At 33.7% G+C, this 24,865-nt stretch overlaps 1 protein-coding gene and 1 long non-coding RNA gene across 2 annotated transcripts; one reads left to right on the top strand and one right to left on the bottom strand.

Annotated features, from left to right (window-relative positions):
- Positions 1–453: 453 nt before the first annotated feature.
- On the bottom strand, positions 454–22,763 carry LOC126744474 (caprin homolog). The gene is made up of 8 exons (XM_050451913.1): positions 22,427–22,763; positions 17,889–18,024; positions 17,634–17,832; positions 17,370–17,577; positions 16,773–16,881; positions 12,025–12,347; positions 8,498–8,813; positions 454–1,269 (listed from the first exon to the last, which is right to left on the bottom strand). Exons 1-8 carry the CDS (start codon positions 22,571–22,573, stop codon positions 1,121–1,123), a joined length of 1,587 nt encoding a protein of 528 aa, XP_050307870.1. The 5' UTR covers positions 22,574–22,763; the 3' UTR covers positions 454–1,120.
- Positions 21,870–23,021, top strand: LOC126744475 (uncharacterized). Its single transcript, XR_007663200.1, has 2 exons — positions 21,870–22,269; positions 22,326–23,021. It is a non-coding gene; the product is annotated as an uncharacterized LOC126744475 (long non-coding RNA).
- Positions 23,022–24,865: the final 1,844 nt, after the last annotated feature.

Here is a 24,865-nt window from a genome sequence, read left to right as displayed (position 1 = left end):
AAATAAGGAAATTACTTGCGAGACCTCGACTTGCACTTTTTTTTATAACCAAACGAAAAAATAAGTCTTGGTCTTAAATACTTTATATAGAAACTATAAATGTACTTAAAAAGTATACATACCTGAATGGTCAAATAATTTTTTTTAAACTTTGTCTTGCAGTGAGCTGTATTTTATATTTTAGATCTGCTGAAACTTAATTGTTTAAGCAAAACATGTAAGCTATAATTCTTTTAGTTACATAGTTTTTGAGACTGAAACTTTTTCGTTTTGTTGTTAATTGTATGACGGTCTCTTTAAGCAAAATTGAATTCTTTCAACATGCAATTTTTTTAAATTGCAGTCAGTCCCTTTGAAAATAATTTTATTTTATTGGAATAGAAAATAAAGATTTCTTTACAATAAAGTTGTACTATTTACGTTTTTATATTACGATAAAATGAAACGATAATATAAATAGATATCGAGTTTTATTTTTCAATTCATAGGTCTCCAGTTTTACATATTATCCGTAAAAGAAATCGGCTAGCCGGATCTCCTTCAAAAATATAAGTTATACTGAAAGGTAAAAAAATGTATCTTTAATCTTACAGAAAATAATTTATCACTAAGGCATAACAGTTTGTCTTGTTTTTATAATACTTGAATAATGTTTCAGTGTATCAAAAAATGGCCATTCAAGAAAAAATACCTTGTGAGATTCAGGCATTAGAAAGCTGAAATTAAAGTAAGTTTTCAGAGCAGATTTTGTGTAAACTCGCATAAGAAACTAAACATTCTATTACTAATTGCCAAATAATCTTTTAAGCCATTCTCGGACAAAATTAACCCAGACCAAACAGCTAAACTAATAAGTATGAAGAGGCAAAAAACTTTCGAAATAATCAACCGACTTCGATTTTAGCATATGACACCGCACAGTATCTGGGGCGCCCGCGTATCACCCGAAATTCCACAAACACATACATTTGTTTTAAAAAAAAAAACACACTAGAAAAGTACTTCATCTTGAAAGGAGAAAAGAAACTAAACCTAATCCGGTCAACGAAACAAAAAGCATGAATGTTGTAAACGAGCCAAATTCAAGTAAATATGATTAATTAGTGAGGTCATCAAAATGTTAATGCCTATTAGGTTGGGGCCGTCCCTGATGGTTTTGGGGAACCCCGTTATTCCTAGAGTGTTGTTGAGCGGATGGTCTGCTTGGTCTGTTGGTATAGCCGTTGTTGTAGAATGATTGCGGTTGGTGGTTGCTCGCTGGCACAGGACCTGAAATGAATGCTTGTCTAAGTATACTGAAAACGCAGCTGCTAATAAATTAATTCAAATATACACAAAGATTCAAAAGTTTTGCATTGTAGCGGGGTTATTTACGTGCTTGCCGTGTGTCCACCCTCTAATCTTTGACGTCGCAGGGTATCGTCAACCCCCCTCACTATTTCTTTGTACAGTTATAGGAGAAAAAGTTGACAAAATGCCTCGGGCGCCACTCTAAGTAATTAAAGGAGCTTAGAGTCCCCTCTAGCCTCTCGGGTAAGCCTTAGACAGTGGAAACCAGGTAGAGATTGAAAATAGACTGTCCGGTTATAATGAGATCTTATTAATAGAAAGAAAGAAAGAAAATGTGCTATATTACGTAAGACAACAAAATCTTGTGTACAAGCATCCTAAAAACTAAAAAATTCCAAATTCACTTTAAATTTCAAACAAACATAACTTCTAAAACACTTTACCATAAAATTCACACACATTACCAAAATTAATCATAACAAAACAGATTGAGAAAAAAAAGCATCTTTTTGATAAATTTCATTAAAAAATAAGTATAGCTGTCAATAAAACAGAATTTAGAAGAAGTAAATTACATTATTTAACAGGAAACAAAACTAAAACACTAAAATGATGTCAGAGCACAGGTTAAAAGGTATCATTAAAAAAATCGTCAAGGCTATAATATGCCCTGGATAATAAAAGTGATTTTAATTTCTTTTTGAATCTCTTAACTTCTAAAATTTGTCTGATACATAGAGGAACATGGTTGTAAATTTTTTTGCTGAGGTATATAAGTGAGTTCTTCGTGAGGGAGGATGTAGGGATTGGTAAGGGAAAATCGTTAACCTGGCGAGTCATATGACCAGTGTTAGAGGGAGGTTTAGGACATTTATGAATAAGAGTAGCTGTTTCTAAGATAAAAAGAGAAAAAAGAGTTAGGATTTTTTGAGATATAAAGAGAGGTTTACAAGAATCTCTTAACCCAGCGGAACATAGGTATCTAACTGCCTTTTTTTGAATCACAAAAATTATGTTTAATAATCCCTTGTTGCTTAAACCCCAAAAAGGCAAGCCATAACGAAGGTGGGACTCAATAAGAGAAAAGTACACTGAACGTGCAACTACCCCTCCCAGCTCATGCCCCGCCATTCTTACTGCAAAGCATCCAGAGGATAATTTTGATGCAAGATTTAGGATATGATCTTCGAAGCGAAGGCGACCATCAATGGTAATACCAAGGAACTTACAGCTTTCTTTGTTTTGCAAGGGGGAGTTTTCACTAAACATAAGGCCCTGAACGTCACACTTAAATCCCATAATAAAGGTTTTGCCCACATTAAATACAAGCCTGTTTGCAGCACACCACTCCGATAAAATCTTAAGATCCTTAAAAACCTGGGCTCTAACATTATCAGAATCTCTATGATTCCATAAAATGGTGGTATCATCAGCAAACTGAACCACTTTGCCCTGCAGTTTTAATGGACCCAAATCATTTACATAGAGCAAAAATAATAGTGGTCCTAACACTGAACCCTGAGGTACTCCAGTTTTATGGGATCTGGAATCGGATAAACATCCAGATACTGTAACTCTTTGGGTACGATTAGACAGATAGGATTCCAGCCATTGCAATGCCACACCTCTAAAGCCATAATTATTGAGCAGTATATAATTAACAGCAGTATTCCATGATCTACACAATCAAATGCCTTGGATAAATCGCAAAACACTGCCGCCGCGGACTCTCCAGAATTTAAGGACACATAGACACTCTCCAAAAAGCCGAAAACAGCGTCATGAGTCCCTTTTCCCGTTTGAAATCCAAACTGATTTGCAGATAAAATGCAATTATGTTGCAAAAAAGATAAAATTCTGATTTTTGCAAGTTTTTCAACTATCTTGGAGAGGGTAGATAATATAGAAATTGGACGAAAATTACAAGGCTCACTCACATCTCCACCCTTATAAAGAGGGATAACCACTGCCTCCTTCAAACATGCTGGAAAGATGCCATTATGAAAGGAATTGTTTATGGCAGAAGCTAAGGCATTCAATGCTGAGTCAGGCAAAAGAAGTAGTAATTTTGATGATATTCCATCAGCTCCAGCTGATTTATGGTTTTTTAAGCTTTTAATTGCATCAGTAAGGCTAACAGGATAAAAGAAAAAAGAATTTTGAACTGACACTTGTTGAATATAATGCAAAGGATCAATATTAGTATTAACATCCTTGAGCAATAAATGAGGAATATTACAGTAATAATCATTTAAACTATTTGGTCTTACTTCTGGTTCTGAAACTTTCTTGTGAAAATGCCTGAAGTCATTTATAATTGACCAACATTCTCTCTGCCCATTTGAGGACATATTCAAGCGGTCACTAATATACACAAAGATTCAAAAGTTTTGCATTGTAGTGGGGTTCTGTAGGTACTTGCCCTATGTCCACCCTTTAACCCTTGACTTCGCAGGGTATCCGTCAACCCCCCTCACTATTTCTTTGTACAGTTATAGGAAAGTTGACAAAATGCCTCGGGCGCCACTCTAAATAATTAAAGGAGCTTAGGAGTCCCCTCTAGCCTCTCGGGTAAGCCTTTGGACAGTGGAGAAACCAGGTAGAGATTGAAAGTAGACAGTCCGGTTATAATGAGATCTTATTCAACAAAAACTAGTAAGTAACAGGTTTGGTTGCTTAAAACTAAATGAACCAAAGTGTCCTTAAAATCTAGCAATCCCCCATTATCAATTTCTATGATTAAGCACAGGCAGGTATTTGGGAAAATGTACCGGTAAATTCGACACTCTATTAATGACGCAAAATAGTATGATTTAAGGGACGGGGTTGTTGTAATTCTACAACGGATAAAAACTGTAAATTCAACACAATTTAAAATAAGTTAATCCGCGGCAACGTCGCTTTTCTACCATGCCGCTACCAGCCTTTTGATGTTCTATAAATAACCGCCACCCGCGCGGCGTCTTTGTGTTAGGGATGGCTGATCCAACAAATTTTACGGATCAGTTCCGAACTGATCTAGTCGAAGCAAATACCTGTTCCACGGATCAGTTTCAAGTTAGAGTCCGAACTCCGAACGGAATCCAAGTACGTTGCGGCCTATGGAACTAAAATGACGCCGATTAATGTTTATCAAAAAAAAAAGCCAAAACTAAAAAACCGAATCGAAAATCAAAAAAAAACGTATTAAGACAAATAAATTAACTCTTTGCGATATTATTTAAACAAAAAAAGCATAACAAACAAATAACTAAATGTTAACAAAAATAATATACAAAGATGTACCATGTTCTGTTAGAATTATGCCGTTCGTTAAAATAATGCCATACTAGAATATGTTATTCGTTATATTTGTTTGGTAAAAGAATTAAATACCATTTTTGTTTTGTGTTTTTTTATTACAAAGAATACATTTTATTTTCAAAAGTCTTATCTGTGTTCTGTGTTTAATACTTAAAAATAAATAGGTACCTACTGTGGTTATTATAACATAGAGTAAATCCCCATCAGTTGTAATTTAAAACCCAAACTACAATAATAATAATAAGGTAAGAGTATTTCGGAATATCAACAAAACAGTTCCAGTCCGCCCGCATCACACCAAACAAAATTAGTTCGGACTCGAACCATCAATACGACATAAACAAACACCGATCCGAGTCCTTGCCTTGATCTGAGTCTTGGCCAGTTGGCCACCCACAATTCAGTTTAGCCGCGCCGATCGATAGTTTGGTTTTGGTACGTACGACACCGGGCCGGGCAGTGGCGCTTCGCGCTACTTGTACTTGGCATTACCGTTTAAACGTAAACCAGTCTGGACTCGAACTTGGACTCGTAAAATTTCTAGTGGATCAGTTATTCCACTGTTCCAACTGTAAGGATCAGTTCCGCGGGATCAGTTCCAGTATTAGGCAGCCATCCCTACTTTGTGTCAGTCGCTCGTCACCTCTCAGCGAGTCGCCTTTGAGCCGTCTCGCGGTATCGTCTCCGTTCAGTTGTAAGATGGAACACACGCTCGCAGCAAATCAAAATTGAACTTTGTTGTTTTCTCTTGAATTAAATTAACTTTACAACAAAAAACCGCTGCAGAAATTGGTGAAGCGGTTGAGTGAAGCAGTAATCGGCCCCCATGGTGGAGCAGTTCTTCTTAAAACCTTAAATTTGTAAGTAAGGTCTCTCCTTACATAGGAGAGCGCTACAAGTGATTGGAGCAGAAAAAACCTCCCCACATTTGTTGGTCCTTCGAGCCGGATATATTCATCGACTTCGCTCAGTTTATGTTGTAAAGATTGCTGCTGTTTCCTGTTTAAAGTTCCTGGTTCCTCCTAATGTTCTGGGTCGTTCCTAGAGTGGATTGGTAACCAAATCTCCCAGTACCCAGTACTCTTTCCTTTAAATTAAGTTTTCCAAGTGGACAAAAAATTGTACGGAAAATCGCAAATCGCTAGTTAATGCGTAGTGTTCGGTTAGTGCTCGTGTTCTCAAGGACTTATTAATAAGTTCGTTCCAAACTCTTTGTAAATACTCTTTTGGATTCATAAGGATAATAACTTTGCTATAAACTATTGTGTTAAATTTGTGCATGTGCAAAAAATAAGGTTTTAATCTCGGTTTAATAAGGTGCACTAAATAAATCTCTGCTAAGTAGGTATAGCTTAAAGTAGCTCTGACTCAACCTAAAACTGTAAATTGGTTTAGAATATCTACTCATGTAAACAATAACCACTCGGTTTTCATAATTTGTAAAGTTTAACTAGGTTTTAACCTAATTATATGTTTTATTTACCGTTTTATCTTATCCCAGTTCTCTATATTTAATATATAGTATATCAAATTCACAATGACAGAACCTAGGGAAAGTGCAGAAGCACCAGACTTGACAGTGGGTGCAAAGAAAAGACTGGCTAGTTTAAAGGAGAAAGAGAGTCAGAGTGGTTAAGGTGTTAACTAGAGATGGAACCTTCACCAGGCCAATTACCAAATTATGTCCTTTGCCTAATGGCGCTAACCAACACTGTTAAGTGTTCTAAAAAATAGATAATGTGTTAGTCTAATTTATATTGTTGTTAGCATAATTTTAAGTTCCTGAAAATTTTAGTTTAAAGATGTAGAAGTAAGTGTTTTAAGTTTCTAAGTGACTTTAATTTGTAACCAAGTTTTGACCTAATGTTTAGAATTGATTAAATCTAAAGGCTACCTCTGTAATCTTAAATCTAGATAATATGTATCTTTCTTGTGCTTGCAAACTTAACCAGTTACTTTCTTTGTTTGAATTGGTTACTTCAAGGGGGGGAATAGGGGTTATTTATGATGTTTTGTACAAGCGGTTACGGATGACATTCGTGAAGCAAAGCCGGAAATTCAACACCAATCAAGCGAAGCAATCTCAATCAATCGGTCAACATTTACCCCTGCTCTGTTAATATACGGATAGTAATTATATTATCACGGACGACTCGGTTATTACTTTAAACGCGGCTACTGCCTGCCCTTCAAAACATGAAGAAAGATAGTGTCCAAGCAGTAGTTTTCATCAATAAAATAATTAAACGGTACGGTCGCGGACAGAGCAGAAAATAAAAAGTCAACAATTATCAATTAAATACAAAATGAATCCGCAGTGAGTATTTCTCTGGTTGCAAACAAGAATATAACTTTTCGCGAACGGAATTAATAAAACGTTGTTTTAATCAGCCGTTTACTACCTGCCCTAGAAAACACCAAGAAAGATGGGCCCAAACAACAGTTTCAAAATAAAATAAAACGGAACGGAACGATATCAATAGCAACGGATTCGATGAAGATCTTAATACGCGAGCTTGGAAGCGGCCGGTCAACAGGAGGCTCTTACCTAACCCAAGTCACACTGTCAACGTCAAGACAAAATTAAACGTTAATATTGAAAATTTAACGGTATTGAAATATGGAAAAATTACTGGTACTTCGCTCGAAAGGTATGGTACGACCTTACTGCGACGAATGTGTCACCTTGGTGAACCTGGAACCTTTTTATACCCATCGCAGGAATTTGGATGCCGACGTTTCACGAACATCCTCGGAATCAATCGATGGATAAAAATGCAATTGGGAAAACTTAATAATGAAAATAGAGTTTTTCCTTATGAAAACGATACGGATTTATAGGCTATGACCTTATATGGTAAACAAACTTAGTTTTAGCTCTCAAAACCGGGTATTTCTAGGTGAAAACAGCGGGACAAAAGTTGGTCACATGTGTAAAAGAAAATCGGCTTTTCAGGAAAACCGAATCATGATGAATTATATTATATTTTGCCAAACAAGGCATGACCCTTCATTTAACAGGGTTTCCCAAGGTAGGTAAAACTTGAAACTTGCATAATAGAACATGTAAACAATGCAACAGCATGTGAAAGGAAAATCCATAAAAATAACTGGAAGCATAGTGATGAAAAACCTCTCAGCTTTAGGCACCTGCGGTTCTTCACTGTCCTAAGAACAACCAGGGCTGAAAACAATGAAGGCCAGGGACTACAACATAGTCAACGGAGAACTAGGTATAACCTATAAGAAATCGAACCTTTCCATGGTACTATCTGGCTAGAAACCTCTTTAAGTTGGTTTCTTTATGTATCTTTACGATTATAAACCCCTCATGACTCAGGTAAAGCTTAAAATGTATCTTTTTGTTATGTAAATTATAAAATTACAGGTTAAATGTTAACGGAGCAAAATTATCTAAAATTTCTTATAAAATACTGCTTGGGCTTACCCTTATTGCTATAAAATAAAGACAAAAACTTGTAACTTCGTTACAGCATCACCTTGTTTTGACAACTGATTGAAATAAATTGTGATATGACTGACTAGTCTATGATTTTTGTGATATTGTAAAGCACTGTAGGATGTAAATTGTTGTAAATGAACCTAATTGGTTACAAAATAAACGTTTTCCAAAACTGTTCAATACTCGCATCGGTGATTCACCGACTACTATTGTTAACATAAAATAAATTACGGTTTAAAAATTTCCCGATTTAAAATTCCAGATGAAAAAACTCCGGAATTCTATACTCCTTGATTAAAAATTCCCGAAAATTACTGTATTAAAGAAAAACATAGGTTAGTCTTGTCGTTCAGAAATTTAAACATCAAAACACATTTTCCTCTCAGTAGAGTCATAAGATTGCTCTTGTATCCTATTTTAAATTCTGAAAAAGTAACTTACCTCTATTCTGGCTAGCTCTATTCATAGAATGCTTGTCCATCTCTTCAGACTGCGGCGGCGGGATCGGTTTTACGAGAGAGACATCTTCGTTGATCACGGGTTGCATGGAGGCAGGCACCGGTTGTACAACCGGAACGGCCGCTAGTGGTACCTGGTGGTTCTGCATCTGGGGAGATAAATTATTTGGGGAGATTTGCGGCGGTCCTTGGTAGTGATGAGGTGGCATGGGAATCGGCGGTGGCGGTGGTTGGCCAACGAACGTTTGATTCGTGAAGGTTTGCGTGGGGATTTGTTCCGGGGTGTCTATCTCTGATTCCTGAAATAAAACCAAAATATGGTACTCTTGAGCGTTTTTACGGTTTCTTTTTAAAGACTAGACATTTGGTCCAAGTGACCTCAAGAGATACATTTTTAACGGCATATTACAGCAACTTCCATTCTATTTTAACGTATGCTTTTCTTGCCTGGGATCATTCTTGTCATATTGAGCAGGCATTTTGGCAACAAAGGAAATGCATCCGTATAATCTCCGGTCTTGGCTATAGAGAGGACCGTCGTAATTCCGTTATAAGTCTTAACATTTTAACCTTACCCTGTGTGTATATTATGCAGTGTTTGTTGCACTTTAAACAAAATCTTAATCTATACAACTCTCATAAAGATTTTCACACTTACCCCACAAGAAACAACAGTAACCTTGTACCTGACTTTAGTCGCCTGGAAAGATCCAGAAATGGTTCGAGATATTTAGCATTAAAATTCTTTAATTCTTTAATTGCGTAGCAGCTAGAATTAAAGCTCTTAACCTTAATCAATTCAAAGAACGAATCGATAAGAGGTATCTGGTGGGTGCTGCCTTCATTTCATTTTGAGGAGTACCTCGGATCCAGTTTTAACCTGTAGTGGCGTTTCATTACCTGTTTTTTTTTTGTAGTTTTCAAATTTTATTTTAAATATTCATGAATACTGCATAATTTTATTTGTGTCATTTAATATGTTTAGTTGAATTTGACTTGTATAAGTACTGAATCTATTAAATGCAGTGAGTAAAATAACTGTCCTATCATAACGATATGACAGTTATTTTACATAACGATATCATACAAGACCATAAAATTCCACACTTAAGGCGGCACAAGAATAAATAAAAAATGTCATGAAATACTATATTTGAATACCTTGTTTTAATTCTACCTTTTTTTTATATTTTAGTTTTTCTTATATGACCAGGCATTATATTATACAATGTGAGAGAATATAATCATTATATTCTCTCACTATTATAGTGAGTGTTGCCAATGTGCTTTCAACGTCATAGTCAAATATGCACGTATGCACATCTGTTTCTTGTATTTTAAATAACGCCATTATACATATAAACTTATATTTATTACCGTTTTTCATTAAGTTTTTTAATATCTGAAACAGTTGTCCAATATCCGACAGTCGACTATAAAAAATAAATGATCAGTTGAGTCACAATTTATTTTTACCATACATGATTTTAATTTTCCATTTTTGAACCATGGCTAAAATTTTTAAATGCAATTATTACACCTCTTCCCACCTTATCAATCCATATATTAAGTGACGTTCAATAAGTACGTTATAGAGAATTTGTAATTGCTTAGCAGTCAAAAAATCTGTATTTAAGGTACTTAAGTTTAGTTATAACCCCTCTAATATTAGCTGTTACAGTTCTTACATGGACATCCCATTTTAACTTACTAACTATGTGAACACCAAGATACCTTACTCACTCAGTTTTAAGAATTCTGATGTAGCACAATTTTATAATATCCGGTAATGGTAATTTCGACTGGTAAGATTGAAATAAAATATATTTAGTTTTGTCCACATTTAAAGTAAGTTTATCTAACTATATTTTAATAAATTTCAGGTCGTCCTCCAATATAGTTATTAAGTTTTTTAAGCGGCAAAAGATCGCCATATATTTGGTAAAACTTATAATTGTACCATTTACTGGGTGTTTCAACATATTAATTATCAATGATATTAGACAAAGTCATGGAAAATCTCATATATCAGACTCAAGTATTAATACACCAAATGCACTCAATGATTTCTTTTGTTCTATTGGTCTTTTTAGGGCGAAGTGAGTTGACAAAGGCTTTTACTGTCAGTCATGAAATACTACTTCGGAAGCTTAAAATATATGGTTTTAGAGATGTGTCACTGAACTGGTTCAGTTCATAACTTTCTGATAGAGTACAGAGGGTTTTCTATGCAGGTTGTGATTAAGACACATTTGTTTCTCAGGGGTCAGTCCTGGAACCACTTTTGCTCTTTTTATATGTCAATGATATCTGTCCAGTCAAAATCAGTGGTTAGTTAACTCCCTTGGCTATCAGCAACTTGTGGCATCATTTCGATTGTCTCGTGTTGCAAAATAATATCAATAAAGATTTGGTTAAAATAGCAACTTACTCATATTTGATATAACAAAAACTAAAATAAACTTTCCGATGTAATCCTGCAGATGTTGTGCTTGATGTAATCCAGGCAGTTTAAAAGTTTTAGGTATTATAATGGACAATAGACTTAAAACTGTGAGAATCACAGTGTTGCCTTGTCAAGAAGAAAGTGTTCCTATCGTTTTGCCTTATTGGCTAATTCTGGCGATTTGAATCAGACTGCAATGAGAAATTTTGGCATATTTTGCTCTGATTGAAAGTAATCTAAGATATGGTCGTCCCAGTAGTTACCTATTTGAAACTATTTTGATTTTACAAAAAAAAAGCAATCTAAATCATGTACAGTGTTAGATTGAGATATTCAAGAAAGCCTGTCTTTTTGAGAGAATTTTGATATACATTGTTTATTTGACAGTGTATGTTTGGCTTTTAGAAAGTTTAAGCATTTAATTCTGCAATGAGAACATCTTACTTGATAGTCTTAAAATAATCCTTTACCGATATCCACTAATTAATTACTCACTAATTAATACCCACTATTAATCAATTAAAGAGATCATTTATTTATGATGCAAAGAAAATGTACATCCACTTACCCCTTAACTCACGAAACTTGGAAGACTTTAAAAAATTCTAATGTAAATGTACGAAACTCCTAGTTGGTAAAGCATGTTATAATGTGGAGCATATCATATAATATTACTGTATGATCTGGTATAAAGTTAAAGTCCAAAATAGTGATAAATTATAAAACATATTTAAATTATTATAGTCTGTTATTTTAATTAATATAACCTTAATATTTTTTTTGTTTTTGTATTCAAATTTTGATTAAATTTTATTAAGACTTATTTTTTTATATTGACTTAATTTTAATTAAATCTTTGTCAATGAAATTTATTTGTTCTTCTGAAAATAAAGCACGTTTTGAGTTTGAGTTGAGTATGTTGGAACTTTTTGTAAAAAGCAGCTGAAACAGTTTTTAGCTGCAGACAGCTGTTGAAACAGTTTTTTTAAGTAAATGTACATCAGTACACTTATGAGCGTATAACGTAAAATAAACACGTCAAATATTATTTAGCTTTAAATTACCTGTAAAAAGAAGAAGTTTCCTGTGCCCAACATCTCGGTGATCGGTCTGGGGGGCTGATGCGGCGGCTGGGGCTGATAGAAAATTTCCTGAGGAGGCGGCGGGGGTTGATGTGGGGGCGGAATGGTTGCTGTGGGATCCATGACGAGAGGTGCCGGAACAACGGTGGGCGGCACCCCTTGAGGGGGCGCTTGTAGAGGAACACCGGCAGCAGGTACAATGGGCACCGGCGGTTGTTCCACCGGTAACACCGGCGGAATTCTCTGTCCGCCTCCGTGAATAGTGGGATGGTTGGTTGCTTCAATCGTGATTGTTTCGATTTGTCCTTGAAAAAAAAAAACAATTTAAGTAACCCCTCCGAAATTGTACGTATATTTAGTAAACAGTTTAATAATAAAAAAGTTTTGGTACTCAAATCCGAAACTAATTCTAAGTGTACCGCCTTCGTAAGAAAATCTGTTTTTGAAGGTGGTAGACAATGGTACAGTGAAAACATCTTGTCGAACTTGCATTGTCTTATTTATTTAATGTAACACGACGTTTCGGTTGGTAAGTATCTCCAACGGTTATCAAGTGTAAACTACCAGTTTACACTTGATAACGGTTAATATATAATAAAATAATAACCGAAATATAAATTATAACCGAAACGTCGTGTTACATTAAATAAATAAGACAATGCAAGTTCGACAAGATGTTTTCGTTAGAAAACACACAAACAATGCTAAGTAGCATTTTGTAATCTTACAACCTCGACCCGTTCTATCTTTAATAGAAAATGGGCCAGCACAATCCACGCCTCACTTATCTAAAAAGGGGTTGAGCTTAAAAAGCTTACTCTTTGCAGCAATTGACTGATTTTTTGAAAGGGCGTTTAACTCTGTCCTCATCAAGAAATCCTCATGCTGACTTTGTTTTATGAGAAATAAATATGCGTTATTGATTTCGGATAAAGTTAGAGAGCCTATAATCTTGTCATGCAATATTTTACAATGAGCTTGAAAATGACACTTCGATTATTTTTTAGCAAAAAAGAGCAGACTCCAACTTAAATTTAGCAATCTATTTCAGTTTTCTAGCATTTATAGTTACTTCACAATTAATTCTCAAAGTTCGAATAAATACGCCATGTTTAATTTTTTCCTTGTACCAGCGCGGCCGGGATGATACGTCACAGGCGCCCAAGTGGACGCGACGACCGACGCTAGCATGTCGACCGCGCACGCTGCTTTGTTAATATTATTATGCATGTTTTTGTTGTTATTTGTGTTTTTCAAAATGTCTGCTCACCATACCTGCTATAAATATTGTATTATATTTTAATAAGTTCATATGTACATATGTTCTATGTTGAAAAACGCCTTAGACAAGTAAAATGGTTGGACCGGTATCAGCCTATATTTATTTATAATGTTAACGAAGTTAGCCGAATTTTTCTCGCATTATGGTGACACGCTTACTTGTTTTTGAGTGTATTTTAAGAGATTCTTGGTTTTTTTTAAGTGACATTTTTGGTTAAATCTATACTTTTTGGATATTACATCAAAGTGGGATGTTGATGCAATGTTTTGATTTAAATTTCTTAGGAAAAATAATTGCCAGATGACATTTTTGCAGATTTGGTGGCAAGCAGCTCGTTCCAGGTGCGTGATTACAGGTCCAATCATTTTTCTTGTCTAAGAAAAATGCTTAGTTTTTGAAAAACAGGGTGTCAAAGTAAAAGTTTATTTTTAATTATTTTTAAATAGAATTTATAGTTTTAAAATATTTACGTTTATATAATGGGTAAGTTGTCTGACTGACCACGAACAAATCCCTGCTCCATTGTAATTAGTCAACAAGCAAAATACGTCAATAATAAAAGTTAAAAGTCAAAATGTCAACAAACAAAACCACCCTGTCAAAATAACTGGGCACTAGGCTGTGGCTGGCTGGCTAGCGAGCGCTCTATAATACATCGTCGCGTCGCGTCGGCGTCTATGACGTAGCGCGTAATTGGGACGGAATCTCGGGAGGTATAAAAAACCCCAGACTAGCAGCCTTATAACTTTGCAAATACTTACCCTAACAACTTGAAATAAACGTCATTGTTCTTATAAACTTACGTAGTATTTATTTTTGGGAAAATAAATATATATTTTTTTTATCCCATTGTGGACAAAACGAAATAAATATGGGCATGTACGTTTTATTCCAATAAAATTCGAAAATCGGTCAAAGTCTATAACAGGGTTCAATTGAGTTTCATTTACGATAAGTGTTTGGGATTTTATTTCTGGCAATTCATCTAAAACAGCCTGTAAGTTTGCCCAATGATTCTCACGTTGTTCTAATCAGCATGGCCCATGCCACCATAATGGTAAATCAACCAACTCTGTTGGAGATATTCCACGAGTTAATATATCCGCCGGATTTTGTTTTGTCGGCACATGCCTCCATACTTCAACTGGAAATGATTCCTGAATCTCAGAAATCTTATTAGCAACGAATGTCTTAAGCGCATTAGGTGAGTGCTTGAGCCATCCTTAAATTATCGTTAAGTCTGTCCAAAATCGTATTTTATTTATTTTTACTCTTCAAGAAAAAAAAACCTTTCTCGCTAATCTGACAGCTAAGACAGCCCCACACAGTTCAAGCTTAGGTATCGTGATAACCCTAAGAGGTGCTACTTTTGTTTTGGAACACAACAGGTTTACGTGAATGGATCTGTTTATATCAACAGAACGAACGTATATGCAACAGCTATATGCGCATTCACTTGCATCAGAAAAACAATGCAATTCTATATATTTTAGGCCTTTGCAAATGACATGCCTGTTAATTTGTAAATTATTTAGATTTGAAATTTCATCCCGAAATTTAAGCCATGAAGAATGAATTGCAATGGGAACCGATTCATCCCAGGATAATTTTTCTAACCAAAGTTTCTGAAGAAGAATTTTTATGGTTATCACGCATGGACTTAGCAAACCACAGCAGCAAGTCCGAGGGTCCTCGTTGATTCGTTTAGACCAATTTTGACGATTTCTACGATTAAATCGGTATTTAAATTTATATTTTATACTATTTGTTCACAATTAGAATGCCATTTTCTTAGTATAAATCCAGCAGAGCGCAATATTTCAAAGATTTTAACGCTGAGACGGGATAATTCTTCAATAGATTCACTTCCAAATAATCCATCATCCACGTAATATAATTTCTTATTACTTTAGAAACATCAGGATGCGCGGCTTCGCATTCTTGTGCCAGTTCAAAAAGGCAGCGTATGGCCAAAAATGCGGCACTGCTGGTTCCGTATGTAACGGTTTGCAATTCATAAGTACTGATCGGATCTGTAGTATTATATCGCCACAAAATTCTTTGCAAGAGACATTGTTTGTGATTTATGAAAACTTGGCGATACATTTTCGCGATGTCTGCAGAGACAACAAAATTATAAGTTCGAAAACGTAAGAGAATGGATAGTAAGTCGTTTTGAATAGTTGGTCCGACCATCTGTAAATCATTCATTGAAACACCAGTTGATGTCGGAGCACTACCATCGTAAACGACCCGAAGCCTAGTTGTTAAAGTATCCTCTTTAAAAACACCATGATGTGGCATATAATATGATATATTTTGGGTATCAAGTGGTGTGATTTTTCGCATATAATCTAGGTTTTCGTATTCTTGCATAAATTTCGCATATTCAGTTTTATAAGCTGAATCACGGGATAATCTTCGTTCCAAATTTAAGAAACGCCTTTCAGCTTAAGATCGATTCATCCAATTTTTCTAAAGAATCTTTTAGCAGAATAGAAACAATGAACCTACCGCGTTTAGTGTTCAATTTGAAATGCTCTTCATAAAGCAATTCTTCTTTAGAAACATGGGTATTTGTATGACACTCCTCTATTTCCCAAAACTTGGCCAACTGACTTTGAATGTCTACATTTTTAGAAAAATTGCAAACTACCCGTCCACTTTTACTTTGATTACCGTTATGCCTAGATACGATCCAACCAAAAACTGTTTTTTGTAAGATGGGACCTACACAAAACAGCTTAAACTTTACACAAACACAAACCAACTTTCCCACAATATTTCTAAATCCAATAGATCATCAAGAAATATTCTGACTCTTCATGAATCTGCCTAACAAATTCTGATGTGGTATTGAAGAAATTCCTATAAATATTTTCAAATGTGTTGCTAGTTCTATCGGTATACCATTAAGCCAATTTCTCAAAAGGTTTTTTCCTGGATAAAGTTACAACAGAGAAAATTATCCCAGTTTATAAAAAAGGTGACCCCAATATTGCAAAACACTATAGACCTGGATTTTTATTATCATCACTTAGATCAATTTATAAGGCAATTTATTTTGATCTGTCAAAAGCGTTTGATATGATAAATCATGTGCTATTGCTAGATAGGCTCAGCTTGGTTGGTTTAAGGGGTACATGCCTATCCCTATTAGACAGTTATTAACAGCAGTGGAGCAGCATGTTCCTCAGGGATCTACTTATCTATCACTTCTATTTATATTGTATGTAAATGGGCTCCCAAGGGATCTGTCAGCATGTATGCCAGTATGGAGATGACACATCAGTTATATTGATGCACATTGATACATTATGTACTTATTACTTACTGTGATTTTAGTGATATGGAGTGTTTAACTTTTCACTAAACTTAGATGTAACTAATTACATATTTTTATACAATAAAAATTCCGTTGATAAATAAATAAATTTGATTTACTAACCGGCAAGGGCTCCATCGTTGCAAACTTGTACTGGAAGTTCCGGTTCTAAGGCGGCTACCGCTACTGTATCGGTCACTACTTCGACTGTTTCTTCTTCAACGATAGCTTCCTGTGATTGGTTAAGTTAACTTAAGAATTGTTTATTTAAAATAAGTGGAACTAAGTTTTTTATTAAGTACTTTAAAATCGGTTTTTTAGCAACCTTGGCATGTTTCGGCAATAATGAATTGATTATTAACGATTCTAATAACACACCATGAGGATTTATGCTTGCTTAATTTCTTTTGTTGGACTTTTGTTATAACTTTAAAAGATCTAGAAATTTGGACTAACTGTTTTAAGTGAAACATAAAGTTTTTTCATATTAACCATAAAAGTTGCAGTATCTAGTAGCAGGTTATCGGGAAATTTTTTTCAATTATCTCTCCATTCACAAGATCTGATTTTTTAAAATTTAAATAACACAAAAAATTACAATTTACAAGCTTGAGAAGTCACATAAAATTGCCTGTAAGCCAACAATGATAAGAAATATTCTGTACCATAATGGGTTGTTTATTAAATCATCTACCTAGTAAAATAATAAGTAAAGCTTACCACTGGTGACTGATCAAAGTATCCGCTTTCATGAATTTTTCCTAAAATTTCCTTTATTTGACTGTAGGTTCCTCCAAACACATCTTTCGCTTTTCCATCTACAACAGCCAGTAAGTGCTCGGCAGCGGCTTGGACTTCATTTGTAAATGCAGTAGGATTGCCTGATTCGTGTTTCGGGGTCACAGCGGGATATAAATCATCTAATAGTCTAAAAATACAATTAAAATAAATAATGAAGAAAACATTTGATGCTGAAGAACTTACTTAAGATCAGCTTCAGTCAATTGTGCAGCACCGTTTCGACCATTCAAAAAATCATTCCTAACAATCTCATTACCCATTTGATTTAATGCGTCTTGTACCAATAGAATTTCCCTTAGCCTAGCAAGTTCAGCTTGACTTTTTAATGCAGCTTCTCTTTTTGCTTGCTTTTTTGCATCTTTTTCTGATGAGGAAGCTATGCCTATAAAGATATATTTAACATTATATTTAAGCAAATATGTTTATATAATAATTTACCTAGGAACTGTTTGTATAAATCTCTCGCAAAATCCAAAGTCATAATCACTTCATTAATCTTAGCCAAAGCAGTCTTTTGATCCGAATTCAGTTCTTTTCCAGCATTTTGTAAGTCCCGATAAGACTCTAATTTAGACTAAAAACAAAAACACTTTATCTATATTATGAGAATATATATAGCAACTATATAAAACCATATATACAAATAGATTTAATTAGTGGTTTAGGGCTGTCAAGCCTGACAAACTTTTATGTCAGCATTATTTTACTATAATAAGTGTAAATTAAAACACTCAATAATATGATAATCACATCTCAAAAGTCCTCCTGAAAATACATTTATTAGTGACAATATTAAAAATAGCTGAACTTGTCCTGGTAAACGTCCATTTTGGTAAAATATTTTAATCTTATGACAGCTTGAGAATATCTAATTATGTGAGCTTTAGGGGACTGTTTAAATACAGCAAAATTGTCTTAAAAAAAAATGATTATTTTCACTGCATGCACTTTATTTCAGCATTTCCAATATGCATGTTATGTTTATAATTTTTATAAACAGTAAAAGATAGAAAGTACTGGTAACATGTATGTATATATACCACTAGAAATTGGGGCCTTCCTGTATATACAAAATATCTATTTTTAAAGACAGACTAAAGGATTCTTATTAAGAAATCTTTTTATTTTTTAAGTGAGATTGTAGACACTGATATGTGAAGCATAATCTTAGATGGCAGATTATTGGTACCATTTGCATTATTATTTGCTCATGATAGGTACGGTATATAGGTTTTTAGCACTAACTGAAATAAATAAAATGATAATTTAAATTAAGAAGAAACAATTATTATTTTTAATTTATTACTGGGTATGATAATAATAACATGCTTCATAGGCAAGTGTTTTGTTCTAAGATTGTATGCCACTAGCATTAAATACATGTAAGTTAAACTGAAACTGAGCTCTGGAACCTGGGAAGTAATTTTGGGCAGTATTTCTGTAACAAGCAATTCTGCAAGATTTTTGTAACAGCTTGCTTTCAAGCTTTGCTGATATATTAGATCATTTTGGAACATTTTTTCTTAGTATGATCACCTTATTATGGTCAGGATTGTCAAGAAGTTATAGGTGTACAGAAGTGATTTACCTAAGTTAGTAGTCTTCAAAATAGATATAAGGAGAGAGAAAAATATTTATAGGCATACTATTCAATTGAATGGATTAGAATATAATTAGATAATATCTTATAGAGAGACCTGAATTATCTATGATAGAGCAGGATGTTCTACAGAGAGCTTCGAAAGAGATCAGTTCCTTTGATGCTTCTTTTACAATGTATATTTATTATCAAACTTTCTAGAAAATTACTGATATTAATTTATAATGCTCTAATTAAGCCTATGTTGAAATATGGGCTATTAGTGTTAGTATCTTTACATACGCAAAATTAAATGTTTGAAAACTGCATAAAACTCAATAAAAAAGATAAGGCTAAATATGCCAAGGCTTTTATCAACAAACCTATTAAATAACAATGGCATGGGCATTTAAAAAAATATATAAACATAAACAAAGCAATGCTAATCACTTATACATGTAACATAAATCATGATATGCCACAATACCTAGAATAAATTTATTAAGGCTTAAGTCAACATTTGGCAGAAACCAAAATATTACACCTCAATACTAAAATGAAAATTGTAGAAAAATTTACTCATTAGTACATTTAGTTATTTATGAAAAAATAATAATATAGTTCAGTTTTAATATATAGAAGGCAGTGTAATATATTTAGCTCTGTCATATTTGTACCATTTTTAGATAATTGTGATTTCTTGTGATTAGTAATTCTTGGAACTATGTATTATTTTAGACTGTATATAACTTTAATTTAGATTTATGCAATTGTTGTTAGTACGTTTCATATTTAAATACATTCATAAAAATTCTTCCTGCTTACTGAGGTACTGTATTATTTCATCTATTGCTTTAGAAGTGCTTAATCCAAATTAAATCAAAAACTTTTATTTGCTTCAATTACCACCTTGTCACAAAGAAAAAAAGATGAACCTAATTGGACAGGCATAAACATTGAAGTTTTTAAGCCTAAGAATTGATGTATAATATAAAAAAAATTAATGTCGGAAGATCTAAGGTCCAACAAAGCAACTTCATTAAAAATTATTCAATTTCCAGTGGTTTACCCGAAAATTCTGATAATGAGTAAAGACAGAGAAATTAAAATGTTTTTTTATACTTATTTTAAGATTTCTTAACTGTATAAGCTTAATGTGATTGAAGACAATTATATAATATAAGTAACTACAAAATATTATGTATTTTATTTAAGCAATGTTGAGGTTAAACTATTAAAGACTTTATCCTAGAATTATAGGAATGTACATTTTCATTAGTAATAAATTTAGATAGGTTGTTTTAAAAATAAAAAGTGCTGACAATGTTAACATTTCTAATTTTTTAAAGTAAATTCTATATGATTCACTATATGACAGCTTTGCAATTACCCTAATTACATTTTGTGTTGTTTAAACACCATTAAAAACCTCAAAACAGAATACCATATAATAATTGCCTCTGAAATATCCCCATGTATGCTATCCTAGTAATTTCTTGACTAGAATATGTTATATATGTTTTCTGATTAAAAAAATTACGCTCACAAGCTTTAAAGATAGTTTTTCTATGTTTATATTAAATGCCAAGAAATTTAATAGAATTCTATGATATGTTATTATCAGATCTTAAGGAGAATTGAATATTGAAGGTTTCTTCTATATTTAATAATAATGAATTTGCACTAAACCACTTTTTTGCCACCTGTAATCCTTCTATCAGCATACCCTGGGAGGTCTCACGAGTCCACATGGGACACATAAAATGTGGAATCATCAGCGTATTGAAATGTGTGGTTACAAAATTGAAGAGACAGATCATTCAAGTAAAGCAAGAACTATAGTTGCTCCAAAATTAAACCCTGAAATGTACCTTTTTTTTTAGAAATGTAAGCTTCATTTTTGCAGCAGGATGTCATGAGAGCACAGTGAAATGCCTTTGAGAAGTCTCAGAAACCTACTGTAAGCACCTCTACCCTCTTAAAGACACCCACAGTATTGACAATCAACCTCTGATAGACCCTGTCTACAGCCAAATTAAAATAGTGAAATCATTTTTGGACAGAAAAGTTGTTGCAATTATTTTGGTTAGACCTCTAACAACTGATATGGGATGATAATTTTATAAGGCCTAAAGATGACTGTAATAAAATACTTATGTTGTTCATTGACTTATGTATTATATTGGCTATTAAATAAATGAATAACTATATTAAATAAATCTTTAAGGTCTTCACTCCTCTGGTAAAACAATAATTGTTGAGGATGGTTACTGCAGGTACCAAACCATCTCTTATTGTTTATATGAATTTATTACTTAGACCAAATATATCATATGTTTTACTGTTGGATACACTATTGATTAAATCAAATACCTCTAACTCAAGCAAGAAAGATAGAGGAACAACATTTTATTTGCTGTCTACAGCTAAGTTATTAAGTTTGGTCAGTGGTCACCCATATGAGAAAATTGGTATTTTTATAAACATTATGGACATTACATAGGCATTCTTAATCCTACTGACCCTTTTTAGAAAATTCCAAAAAAATATGTTACCTATTTATCTATCAAAAAAAAGAAAATATAATTTGCAATAAATTATTTCATATTTCTCAAGGATACTGATAATAATGACAAGAATAAAATAAAAATCTTTAATATCAGTTTCCTATTAATATGACCTATTTTGCCCTATTAGGAGCATCATCAGACATAATATACAATCATAACACATCAACCTTCACTTTTGAGATAATAACAATACAGACACATGATGCTCACTGATAGAAGTGGTAGTTATATCAGCAAGTATCATATTGTTGTTTTTGTCTTTAACTGGCAGGTTATTTTTGTAATTTTCTAAAAAACAGATGATATGTTCATGATAGCTTTAATAGGGCATAAAATGTCACTTTAATAAGAATTGAATATATTTAAATTATAGATATTAGAAATATCTCATCAGGCCAAAATTATTTGATTGCAAAATTGTCAGTTTCCTCTCATTCCCTCACCTCACAGCAGATGAGCTTTTGGAGATAAGTCATTTTGACATGTAGTACTGGAACATGAAATCTATGTGCAATTTATATTTTGAGTAGAATTATTTCTATAATTGACTTCTTTATTATTATAAAGAAGTAGATCCTCATATGTTTTTTCCTTTTGCCTTGACAGGGTTTATTGACCCTGATCCACTTTGTTGCCAAGACAAGTCGAGAACAACAACTAGAACCTACCGGTAAGTCAATGAGTCCATACAACCTAAATAGACAACACTTTTTAACCCAAATTTAGGAAATCCCTTATGGCCTGGGACTCCCCTAACTAAAACGAGGCCATAGAAACAAGATCTTCAGGCAATGCATGTAAAAAGTTTCCGAGCAATTCCACCTTACCTTTCTTTTCTCCAGGTTCCGAATCTTGTGCTCTATAATGGTAACTGCCTGCCGAATAGGCGTAGTCGCAGTATTTCCATTATCGGCCAATGCATTTTCCGATGAGGAAATCTGCTTGTCAATCTTGACATTAGCCGCAGACGGCATTTTCACCTCTTGTAGAGCTATTTTAACTACCTAGCGATGCCCCTTGGGAAGAAGTACCGTTCGGTCAACGTTCTTTAACTTGTTTTCGGTTTTACCACGAAAAATTCTTCGCTAAAAAGATGATAACATAAAAGAATCACACTCCATCGAAAAGCCGACAACTGTCTCGAACTCGAACTGCTGAGCGCTGACAAGTAATTAACCGGAAACGGTGTCGACGGCCATTACTAAAACGCTATTGGTCACAAAGCGGATGTTCTGAACGCGGGATTTTTAAATGTAACGTAACCATTGATATAATATATTTCGCCTATAAGGGTATTTAAAAAAAAAACATTTTAATATTATATTAGTCTTAGTTAACTGCTGATATTTCTCCATTAAAAAAAACAAACAATGTAATATATCACATAGTTATAATAAAAATTAAATAGTTAAGAAAACTTAAGTTAAGCTTCTTTTTTATAAACGCGAATCTTGCGTGATACGAGTTGCGAAATCCGAATAATGTTTATATTCAATTGATGTTGGAATTGGTTGAGTTTGTATTAATAACTATTAATAGGAAAAGGGGATTACTGCACGACTTTTTGGCATTTTCTTATCTGTGTCAATTTAATAATATTCGTAATTTAGAAGGTAATATCCTTGATCTAATACTTGCTAAATCGTCATGTATGTTGATGGTGGTGTTTCACTTGTCGCAGAAGATGCTTATCATCCGTCTATTGTTATATCATTTTTAAAGCAGAAACTAATAGAAATGGTAACTCCAAGGCAAACCCTTAAAGTCTCAACTAAAAGTTTAGAAGAGCTAACATGGGAACGTTATTAGCGTTATATAGTACGCTGTATCAGCTTATCTTTGAGGTTCAGTAATGGAATTTTTTACATGAACTTAATAATGTTAATGGGGCAGATTCTAGTTTCTATGGTGTTTTGGATGATATATTTGACAGATCACCTCCCTGTTATAGATATTTTAAAAGTAAATATCCAAGCTGGTACATTGCCCAAATTGTGACAACTCAGGAAGTGAACTCTTAAGGAAAAGTTTGCATAGTAGGGAGAAAAGAACTAAATAGTCAAAAAATTTAATTCGTTTTAATAGAGCCTTGATTTATTACCAGCATGTCCGCCTTTAACTATATCTTGGCACAAAAAACATTAGTTCAGCCTAATCTAATCTCTTAAAAAATTTAAAAAAGGTTAAATTCTTAGACCATACTTTAAGCTAGGTACTACCTCGTTCGAGCTATCAACGTATATGTAGCAAACTTCCAAGTACAATCTTTCTTATAAGACATCTCTCAAATTAAGTTGCACGACATATATAGTTAGTTACCAAGAAAATAAAAATAAATTAAAACACAATTACTTCGATGAAGTCAGATTATATATAGTTGGTATATTAGCTTTGCTTTCAGGCTAAAAAGGTTTTTGGTATTCTTTACCGTAAATGTATCAAATTTATGGCCTACACTACCGTAACTCTTCCAAAATAAGCATGTAACACAGTCTTATTTAAAAATATACTAGGATTACTGTACTCACTCTTACTAATTGTAGTGCCCTAATTTGAATCTCTAACTATACAATAGACTCTTCTCTCACTTTAAGTGCCATACAAGAAACAAAATTTCCTTCCTCCTTCCTACCTAGGTACCCCATTCTTTTTTCTTAAGCCCTACAGACTCTATCGAGATCAGAAAGTTCATTAGCAATATATATAAGAGGAAGAAACTCTTCTGGTTGGGATGGACTCTCTGCTAGACTTCTTCAAGATCTTCCAGATCGAGCCATTGAAGCTTTGACTGTATGTATCAATAATTCTTATCCTATTGGAATATTTTTTAAATGCCTTAAAACTGATCTAGTAATTTCGCTCCACAGGGAGGCGATCTCGATAGCTCTTTGAATTTCTGACCAAATTCTCTTCTATAAGCACGTTCAAAGGTTATTCAAAAAAAAGGGAAATCAAGCTATCATTTGCTTTTTTAAATCAATATGAGAATTTGTCAGAGGCTGATGAGTTTCTGTTTCCATTAAACAAAAATACTACTGATGCTATATATTCTTTTTTTCGAAACCTCTATGTGGAACGGTTTAGTGGTGGTTCTTGTGAGTTAACTAAGGCGTTCGATTGCTTTGGTCAGTAGATACTGCTGAGGAGGCTGGAGCATTATGGATTTAGGGAAGTGGCAATTGATCGTCTTTGTTCATAACTCTCTGAGAGATATCTAGTTGCATGTCCTCTAATATTCCTCCCGTACATAAATGACACATAGTTAA

The sequence above is a fragment of the Anthonomus grandis genome, chromosome 14 (assembly GCF_022605725.1).
Source record: "Anthonomus grandis grandis chromosome 14, icAntGran1.3, whole genome shotgun sequence".
Classification (NCBI taxonomy): Eukaryota; Metazoa; Arthropoda; class Insecta; order Coleoptera; family Curculionidae; genus Anthonomus; species Anthonomus grandis.
Note: the sequence above shows the minus strand (reverse complement) of the source record. Positions and strands in the feature narration are given on the sequence as shown.

Excerpts from the sequence above, each read along its gene's own strand:
- LOC126744474 (XM_050451913.1), bottom strand. The coding sequence starts at position 22,573 with ATGCCGTCTGCGGCTAATGTCAAGATTGACAAGCAGATTTCCTCATCG. Across the intron at positions 17,833-17,888 it reads TTTATACAAACAGTTCCTAG|GCATAGCTTCCTCATCAGAA; the intron begins GTAAATTATTAT and ends ATATCTTTATAG. Across the intron at positions 16,882-17,369 it reads ACTTTGATCAGTCACCAGTG|GAAGCTATCGTTGAAGAAGA; the intron begins GTAAGCTTTACT and ends AACCAATCACAG.